The sequence below is a fragment of the Haliaeetus leucocephalus genome, unplaced genomic scaffold (assembly GCF_000737465.1).
Source record: "Haliaeetus leucocephalus isolate CR32 unplaced genomic scaffold, Haliaeetus_leucocephalus-4.0 Scaffold848, whole genome shotgun sequence".
Taxonomy (NCBI): Eukaryota; Metazoa; Chordata; class Aves; order Accipitriformes; family Accipitridae; genus Haliaeetus; species Haliaeetus leucocephalus.
The window spans coordinates 3,617,523-3,627,541 of NW_010973284.1; the positions used below are offsets into that span (position 1 = coordinate 3,617,523).

Genomic DNA, 10,019 nt, shown 5'->3' on the forward strand with positions numbered 1-10,019 from the left:
AACATACCTTGGGAGGAAAGGAGGAAAGTTCCTGGAGTCTCCTTCAAATGATCAGAGCTCCAAAAGACATCTGTGGCTGCTCCTTGCCTTAATGTCTCTTAATCCAGGGCCAGCCTAGCAAACCCTTCATATTACAGTGATGCCAGGGAAGTAAATGAGATCTAAAAGTTTGGGTTCTTTGTGGAGAAACCTTTGAAGAGCCTCTTAAAAGATGAAAAATGGTGAGCTGCTGCGCACTTTCTTTTTCGAAGGACAGGGAGGGTCTTGTCTACTCCCGTCTTCTTTCGTCCAAGTAATTTGCAGCAGGACAAAGCTCTCCTGAGCTGTGCCTGCTGACAGGGAATGGAGCAAGGTGTCGCCTGGTGCCTTCTGAAACTTGCTCTTCAGAAGCCAGCTCTGGCAGGGGTGAGTTCCCCTTCCATTCATCCATCCTGGTGCTGCCCCAAGCCCACCCTGTATTCCCTAAGCACCAGCAGCACGGGCAGGGGAGAAGAGCAGATGTCACTCACCTCCGGAAAGTGCTTCACTCCTCTCTTTGCTGGCTGCAGCAGGTCTCTATAGGTCTGTTGGCTTTATCTACTCTTTTGCTGAAAGAAATCTGTGGGCTGGGCTTAATCTGGTAAGAAAAGGGAAAAAAGAAGAACCTTTTCTCCAGATTGGGTGCCTCCTTCATTTAATGTTTCCCCTGTAAAAAGGGAACTAGCTATTTCAAAGGCACCATGCCAGAGAAACCTAGCACAAGGGAGCCACCGCTCAGCCCTTTCATCCTCCCTTTTAATCTAAAAGGGTTTCCCCAGGGTGAAGACAGGAGCTTGTGGAGAGTCCCTGCCTTCATAACGTGTCTTACCGGTACCCTGTGGCTGGTCTGCACCGCGCTGCGGCTACCAAGGAAAATTGGAGGAGAAAGAGCAGAATTCAGGAGAAATGTATGCCTGGGCCAGTGAGGCCAAACTTTAGGATGTGTTAGGGAGCCCTTCTTCCCCCAGCCCAATGTGTAGCCCATGTGGCAGGGGAACCCAAGCTGGTGAGGGTCCTGCAGGACCCCCTGTGAGTGGGTTTGCCGCAAGCAGACTATAGCAGATCAGATGTTTCAGAGCCAGGCCAGCCTTGGGTTCAGGTGCCTGTGCCCTTCCAGACCTTCTGTCTCAAGGGATTTCCAGAGGTCACACAAGCTACAGCTAGTGCAGAACGGCTCCCAGCACTGGGAACTGGCCGTCCCTGGCCTCCTGCTTTATCCACCAGCCGCATGGCCCCAGTCTCCCCACCGGCTGCATCGCCCAGGGGAGGGAAGGAAGAACTGAGGAGCAGCAAACTGGTTCAGTAAGTAACCTAAATCATAAATAACTGCAGTTGTGCAGGTGAAATATTGCTCAAAGGCGGGGGGGATCTTTATAGAGTAAAAACTTGATTACCGTCAGGTATTAAGTATCCTGTTGTCACATTCAGCATAACCCTTTGGGAAAAATGAAGCACTTTTTGGCCTATTGCTTTTTCATCTCTGTTTTTGTCTTCCTTCCCCACCTTCCTTTCTGTTTTTTTCCTTAAAGCATTTCCTTGTTCTCTGCATTCCTCCCATCCTGTGGGTCTTGAGTCCAACCCTCGGGAATCTTTTCCAGTTCCTCCAGACAGTTTTATGCAAAGCTGAGTCTGTGAATGGCTTTAACATCAGGTTGCAAGAGCTGGACCCAGAGCTATACGCTAAGGTCCCTTCAAAAACAAGTGGGGCAAAAACATATGAGGAAATTTATAGGAGAGTTTTCTCTTTGTGTGCAGTAACTTTGCATCCCTGAAATTAATTTCCAAATGAAAAATACTTGGCATGTATTGAGAATGAAGTAAGAAAAATCTCTGCAATGCATGCCCTAAAGAGCTGAAGGTATCCAAAATAGATTAAAAAAAAAAAAAAAATCTCTGTTCCCTGAAGGCTCCTCAGAAAAGGAAGGTGTCAGGGACCAGGAGAGGGCATGGAAAAAAGTCACCTGGAAGAGATGGGCCTGGCAGACCTTTGCTTAAACCCTGAAACAGTCTGACGGCATAGGACAGACTGAGCTTGTAGTTTGTGTGGAGTAGAAGAGCTCACATGCATCTCTAAGTTGTTCCATGCTATCTGCGGACTTGGGGAGGAGCTGGCTGTCCCACGCTAACCCCAGGTGATGTTTGGACAGCCTGTAAGGTTACAGCAAACGGATCTCAGACAGGCCTGCTGACAGCAGCTGGTATCTCTTTTGGCTTGCACCACTTCAAAAGGGATGCACAAAGGAAGAGATGTGGTCAGGTTGTAGTTTTGCTTTTTTTCTAAATACACCTTGAGGACAAGGCTGGCATTCCCCACCATCTTCCCATTCCTCCACACATTACAAAGAACACAGAGGTACTCTGGACCATGGCAGGTCCTTGTTTATATCTATGTTGGTGTTGCTTTTAAATTTTACAGTGCTGTGTCATGAATGGCATCCCTTCCACAGGACTGTTTACTAATAAGAGAGGAAAGAATCATCCACATCACTTTCCCTTCTCTCAGTTGGTTCCCAGGGCTAAACTGTAAAAACAAAAGTGGATCTCACCAAGTTGCTGTTTTCAGAGTAGACCAGCCATTGCTACAGAGCAGTTCACTTTCAGACAGCAACTGTCCTCGGTTGTTACCCACACTGTGCATCACAAACAATTTTGGCAACTCCTAGACCTGTCTTGCAAACCAGTGCACAGCATGGTGTAAACTGGCTGTGTGTTCAGGTAAGCCAAAGTTCTCTGACTGTATCTGACCTGTGTAGAAAACTTGTCTGGCTTGGCTTTCATTAGAACAAAGTTCCTCATTTTAAGGATTTTTGCTTCTCACACATTACCTAAATAGAGAAAACACAGCCCAGCAGCAGAAAGCTGAAAATAAATACTGCTGGTCTTGGCGTTGCAATTCTGGAAACAAAAGCTAGGTTGTTCTTTCATCCTGAGCCCCTTCCATGACAGTCCAAGATACATGGATTCAATTAACAGCTGTGCAGTTTGAAGTTATTTAAGCGGGAAATGGAGCTGATGACTTGTAAGAAATAAATAGATGGTTTTCACATCTCTTGCTACAGCTTGGTCAATGAGTGTTAAGTCTTCATTGACATATTATCCATATAGTCACCACCCATCTATCTGCCAGTTTCCGTCTCATCCTGTCTTTGACACGCCTAACCTTAACTTTCTGCAAATGAAATGTCTGTATGCCAAAGCATTTGTTTTCAGAAAAGTCAGCTGTTTGAAGATACCTTCACAATGCATACAGGAGAAAAACCAGTCTCGCACTGGCCCAAGCAAACAAGACGTGGTTTAGATGTTTTTAAGAGAAGCTGCAATTAGCTATTTAAATTTATGGAGTTCAACACCTCAGGTAAATTTTGGGTGTTTCTTTAGCTTCTAGTGTCCACAGAAGAAAAAAGTATTTAGCAGGTCCACATAATTAGAGTCAGTCATGTTTTAGGATGAAGATCTGAATAAAGACTAATTCATAGTTTTCCCACTGCATTATTTGCCCTTAAGTGACTCTTCTGAAATAAGAGTGCTGACCACAACTGGTCAAAAGACACTTCCTTATGGTGTATTAAGACTTCAATTCCCATGACAGTGAATAAGCAGGTTTCACTCACTTGGTTCTGTCTACCCTGATAACTCAGAAAAAGGTTTGTGACCAGTCCCTTGTGTACATACACACACACAGACACACAGAGAACAGAGAGCACTTTATTACCTACCAGTAGAGAAACACTGTGCCTGTCACAGCTTATGGAGAACAGGATGACTTATGGCACTCAAGAAATCAGAGCAAATATGAGAGGCAAGATTTCCGGTTTTTAATAACTAGAAGGAATTAAAACAATAGTTTGTTGCTTAAATTTGTTTAGGCAATCATTCTGAACCATGTTCCTTTTGGAGGAAAAAAGCCTTTAAAAGGAATGTTTTCCTTATAACCTAATTTTATTTAGAAAATTCATTTCAAGTTTTTTTTCACGTTACAGTAAGAACTAGCACCAGATTTAAATCATGAGTGAGGTATAGAAGTCTGAGCGAGCTGCTCATTAAGCAGCAGAGGCATTAGATAGCACCTATACTCCAGGGCATTTTGATTTTCACCCCAGGGCTTTAGAAAATGCCCACAATTGCAGGATGACTGACCCTATGGAATAATGGATAGCAAGTTCCTGAAACCCATTCTGCATCCAACTCTGGAATGCAGCAATGGGACATCACCTGGCTTGGCAAACCAGCTTGCCACAGGCAGGGCCCAGCTACAGCAGATGTAGCTGATTTAGGGTTAACTAGAGTTTGCAGTTATCCACTAGGAATCTGCTCCCATGGACCAATTACTCTGAATTCCCAGTATTTCCCACCAGCACAGCACAGAGCTGGTCCTTTATGTTATCCAGCTGATTACACCTGAAGATCCACATCAGGGATGGAACTAAACTGAGGTATGACAAATGGGCAGAAGTGAGAAACAGGTGAGTCAGCAGGAAAATATACAGCAGAGCAGAAGAAACTTTTCTTGCAACAAGCCCACACGGATTTCTACCAAGTCAGATTTACAGCACCGCTTTCATCATTAGTAGTTCTTGTTTTCAGCAGCCCTGTTCACAGAACGGTGCCAAGTGAGTCACACTGTCAGCACTTCTGCACTCCCCTCATGACAGAAAGGGCTCCCAGTTCCACAGAGATGTAGGCACATGAAGTTCTCACCCAGGATCAAGAATGACACCTTACTTTTTATGGCTCTGTACAAACGCAGGGACAGTGAGCGTGCCAGTCTTGACTTCTGCTTGGATTTCAGGTTTGTGCTTTAATGAAAAGACAAGAGCTCGCACCGTTCTGCGATATGGTGCACTAATGAGACGGGAAGAGAGATGAAAAGCTTCTCGCTCAATATTTTCAGCCAGTGGGTGATCAATCTGAAAACAGCAAAGTATAAAATTAGATCTTTACATTTAATAAGGAGACCAACTGATTGAAATTGGAGTTTGGTGCTTTTCAGTGTTTCTTCATTAATCAGTTTAGATTCAAGGAAATCTACTTCCCATCACAAGTGTAACAGGAAGAGCAATTTAATTCCACCCTAGCAATTAAGGAACAAGGCAACATGGTCAGTAGCAGGGAACATATCCACATCTCCAGCTGGGTGGCAGTACTTTGCCATCACAACAGGAAACTAATCTGCAACTAGCTTTGGGTATCAAGCTCAACTGCAATTATAAGCTACACTGCACTGTCTCCATAAAGCTCACTTTTGATCTTGCTGATAGAAGGTACCTTGGATACTATTTTAAACTTCATTCCAACAGCAACTCTAAGACATGCCAAACACTTGGCAACTCTGCCTGGTGCTATAAAGGGAAATGTGGGCTCTCTGTGTGTAGAAGGAGGTGTAATTAAGAATGCAGAAAGGGATTTGCTAAATGTTAATTATGTAGTTATTGCTTCAACATGTGCCAAAACCTGTAATTTAGCACAGCTTAGAAAAAAATCCCCCACCCATCATGAAATGGTTTTAATTTCACTTCTGCCTTTTGTAATGGGGAATCTCCCACGCTTTGAATACAGGAGATTCCAGTATGCCAAGTAGTATTCCTCCAAGTCCTTTGCCCACTCTATTTTTGCTACCCATCACTAAATTGCCCCTCTGCTGGGCAGCACTAGAAGCCCCTCGGATTCATTCAGCCCCACCTTCCCTTCTCCTTTTTGTCAACCTCTCGGGTGTCCCTGCTCCCCATTTGCTGGACCTCTGTGGCTCCCCTGGCTACATACAGTGTTCATCTGCTGCTGTAAGCTCCACTTGCACATCTGGTGGTAGCAGCAAGCTAGCAGGGTATTTTTCCTTGCTGTGCTTTCAGGCAAGTCCTGTTCAGAGGCAATTCTGCTTTACCCAATACCACTCATTTTAGGGTGGTACCATAGCCTTTATGTCCCACAGGTTCAGACTTTACTACCAGTCTTCTCACCATGCATAGATGTGCCTTCCAAGAACTAAGCTTGACCCAGCAGCCTGACAAAGGTGAGCTCCCGCCATTCTGAGGCATTCCCACAGCAAACCATCCTTTTGTGCTGCCTCAGTAAGTTGGAGAGGTTGTTCTCATAGCTAGCAAACACGTAGCTTTGAAACTCTTGAGTGCTTATCACTTGACTTGCCATTTAAAGGATAATTAATGAATAAATTAAAAAGGATAATTATTATGGCATTTCATAGACCAAGCAAACTAGTCATTAAGCCTTACAGCAAAGCCCCGTTCATTTAGTTAAAGATACCTGAGGGATCTGGTATTTATCACCACTTTATATACTGTCAACCTTGCCTCTCTGTTTTTGCAATAGATTTAAATTTACAAATGTTTAATTACTTAAATATGAAACACCCAAAAGGTCCCAGTGTTGCTTTCACAGCTGTTAAGTAGTAGGAAAAACTATGTTCTATTAACTTCCTCTTTCTCAGCCCAACTGCAGTAGCTACACAACTATTCTGTTGACTGGTTATGTAAATGAGAGAAAATACACCTCACAATTAGCATGTTTACTTGGTTAACAACAACAACAACAAAATTACCTTCCTTGAAAACAAAGTTACTTATAAATAGGGACATGCAGCGAATCGCTGAAAACAGGAACAGATCAGCTGGTCTTGTCCCCACTCTGCAGGCAGGACCAGCTTTACAGTAGCTATGGCTGAAAAAGGCTTGTTTAATTTGTTCCTACAAGGAATAACTCTTTGAGCCAAAGACAAATGGATCTGAACGTCACCTCTAGATCCAGGGCTTCACAAAGCAGCTTCCGTGCATTCTTTCTGAAAGCCTCGGTCTTGGGATCGCTTCTGACCTCTATTGAGGGCTTGTTTGAATGGTCTTTGATGAAAGTTCGCCACTCTGTGTAAATATCTTTGGCGAGGCTGGCCACATCGTGATCTGAATGTTTGCGCATCTTATTCACTGTGTGACCTGGAAAACAATAACAGCTCCTTCACATTTGGTAGGTGGACAAAATACAATGGACGCCAGTCAAATCATATCGGTGCTAAAGCAGCCACGCACCTTTTTAATTCAGGCAGCGTCAGCAAAACAACCAGAGCATTGACACAAAGACAAATATAAAATTATTAGGAATTAAGACTGAAATTCTCACTCCTTGACTTCTGCAGCGACTGTTGCCCAAGCAATTAGCAAGGAATTGACCTATACATTTGAAAATTACCTTCCCAAGTCACCGAGGTAAGGAGCAACACTTGCGTAATACAGGGCTACATTCATTTTCTACACAGATACTAGATCTGGTGAAAGCTTGTAAGACTTGCCTACAAAGAATGCTGTTTTTAAACTGAAAACCCCTTTAAGGAAACAGTTGTTGCTGGTGATGGCTAGAGCATTTTAACACACAAACATCACGGTGACTCCAGGCAGAATCTTTCCAATCGATAGGGCCTGCCAGTGCAAAAGAGGCTTTCCTCTGAAAGGAGACAAAAGGGACCTTCTTCTAGCGGGGTATTTCTCTCTGACCAGTAGCGCTGTTGGCCAGGAGATGTCACTGTTAGGCTTCTGTGGCTCTTCCAGCCCAGCCGCATTCAGGCAGGCACTAGGAAAAATCTCGGGAAAAGCCTGAATAAGCTGAACACGGCAAATAAAATGACAGTTCAGAAGTATGGGGGAAGGGGCAGACCGCATCTCCTTTTCTAAGGCAAGGGGGGCTCTCCGAACAGAGATCCAGCCGCTCTAATGGCAAACAAAGGCCAGGATGCTCTCCATAGTCAGGAAAGGCAGGGAGCAACCATGTGGTCTCACATTATCCCTCCCCCAAGTCCTATGGAAAAAAGCCAGGCATCGGGCTGTGTCATTTGCATGGAGCTGCCCATCGTGCTGGGGGTTTCTCAGGGTGAGGATGCAGTAAGCAGTTTTGGGCCAATCTGAGAATTTCTTGCATGTTCAGAGGATTCAGCCAGGTCAAACAGATGAGCTGTGTCTCGGATGGCAAGACAGCGCTCTGCCATGCCCCTGACAGAGAGCAGGAGAAGGAATAAGACACAGAGGTGCCCAAGAAGAGTTCTTCAAAAATTTGACCACAGAAGTGGTGATGCAGTATTTGGTAATAAGCAGGCAACCTGGGAGGAATTAGAGGACAGCTGACTTTTTCAGTACAAGCTCTGAAAACTGCAGGCTGGATATCAACAATTTTTTATTGGCAGCTACACTCATTTCTTAAAAAGCTTGCAAGCTAGTCTCTTTTGTACTGACAAGCCAAGCAGACACAAGACAACCCAATATCCACAGTCTAAATCAGACAAGATGTACCTATTTTTGTTGAAAGTAACACTTCCTTGGAAGGTATTTTCTTCTTCAGCTCCTCCAAAGCTTCGATCAGATTCTCTTTTGGTTGCCCAGGAAGCTCAAGCATAGACTTCCATCGTTTTATGTCTTCCACAACCACAACTCTCTGGAAAAGAGAAAAGCCATTAGGGAAGTGGAATATTCTTATTATAAATAAGGACACTGGCTTCATCTCTGCTAATGGGGCTGTTATCAACACATGAATTATTGATTATGGTATGAACCAGAGCACAGAATACATGATGGCCTGGAATGATGGGTACTTGCTTGAGATTGGCAGCCTACTGCAAATCAAGACTGAAGTAAATAGAAAGCAAAGCAAGATGCTTCACCTTGGTCTGCCAAACTCTAGGGCACGTAACAGCAACTGTCTGCTAGAATAGAAGTGTTTTGAATTTCAGGAGTCCATTGTATAAATGTGTCTTAATAGAAAAAGGGATTAAGAGGGAGGCAGCTAATTATCTTTAGCAGCCTGGCAGAATCTGAATCCTGCTCAGATTTGTTTTAAATTTAAAATAATGCCAGCAAGGAGAGAAACAAAGCATTAGGGAACATGAACACAAACTCAAGTACACTGGACATTTGCAGGGTTTCTTGCCCTGTTTTTGCCACAGACCTTGACAGAACAGACTGCAAACAGCGTGAGTCTCATATTTTGGACAGTGAGGCATCTTACAAAGATTCAGCAGTGGTCAGACAGCTGGGGTGCTTTACGCACCATTCTTTTGCTTTCTGCCTTACACTAATAAGGTCTCTGGTGCAGCAAACATTTTCCTGTTGTGCTTCTACAAACAGGTGGCAAAGAGGTGCTCAGCTCTTACGCATGTCTTGCGCAGGACCATCATGCAACCAAGTGAAGGGCTCTCCTTGCTGGGGAGAGAAGTGAGCCAGCTGGCAGTACTGAAGCTGGTGGTGTCACCTGGCTGTACTTGAATTGTGCACCCAGCCTGACCCTATGCCACACCAAACATGCAGGAAGGAGCATCTAGCTTAGGAAACCCCTTTCAACGCAGCAGAGCCCTCTGCGCCTTTCTAACTTTGCTTCCCTGTCCTCCGTGAGGATGCCACCTCGACACTGCATAGATTTCAGTGAAGAGCTGGAACCACCGGTGGTTTACAAAACGTTCCTCCCGCTCTCACCCCATCCCGCTCAGCTCCGTGCAGAGGCAGGATGGCAGCCTGGCGAAGGCCTGACACCCCTTCTTCCCTCCAAGGTGCCTCAGGGCCAGCCCGGCTCCTCCTGGGGTGCTCCTGCCACCCCTGCACGCAGCCTCTGGGGAGCAGCGTGGTCCTGCCCCAGCGCCAGGCCTCACCTCGAAGGCTCTCCCCTCACCTCGAAGGCACCGGGCCCCGCAGCAGCAGCACCCGCTGCCGCGGGGTGAAAACCTCCCCTCAGGCCCGGGAGACCGGGGCGAGCCGTGCTACCCTCCCCACCACCACCCCCCCAGCGCCGGTGACCTGCCTTGAGGGACTCGAGGGTGGCCTGCCGGTAGGCGCGGGGGGCCGGCCCGGCCCGGCGGGGGCTCTCCGGGCAGCGGGCCCTACGCACCACGAACCGGTCCATCCTCTCGCCCGCCCTCCCGGAAGCCGCTGCCCCGCCCTTCCCGCCTTGTAGTTCCCGCCGGAGGGGAGGCCCTATGGGATGGCTGGGGCCGCCCGGCGGCGCGGACTACATTTCCC

General features: G+C 46.1%; 1 protein-coding gene across 2 annotated transcripts; it reads right to left on the minus strand.

The window, feature by feature from the left end:
* Nucleotides 1-4,494: 4,494 nt before the first annotated feature.
* Nucleotides 4,495-9,934, minus strand: TCEANC2 (transcription elongation factor A (SII) N-terminal and central domain containing 2). Of its 2 annotated transcripts, none has more exons than XM_010582340.1 (4): nt 9,802-9,934; nt 8,304-8,445; nt 6,766-6,959; nt 4,495-4,925 (listed from the first exon to the last, which is right to left on the minus strand). In XM_010582340.1, exons 1-4 carry the CDS (start codon nt 9,901-9,903, stop codon nt 4,737-4,739), a joined length of 627 nt encoding a protein of 208 aa, XP_010580642.1. In that variant the 5' UTR covers nt 9,904-9,934; the 3' UTR covers nt 4,495-4,736. The 2 variants fall into 2 exon arrangements, with proteins under 2 accessions (XP_010580642.1, XP_010580643.1); XM_010582341.1 differs by lacking the exon at nt 9,802-9,934 and adding an exon at nt 8,956-9,019.
* Between the last annotated feature and the right edge of the window lie 85 nt (nt 9,935-10,019).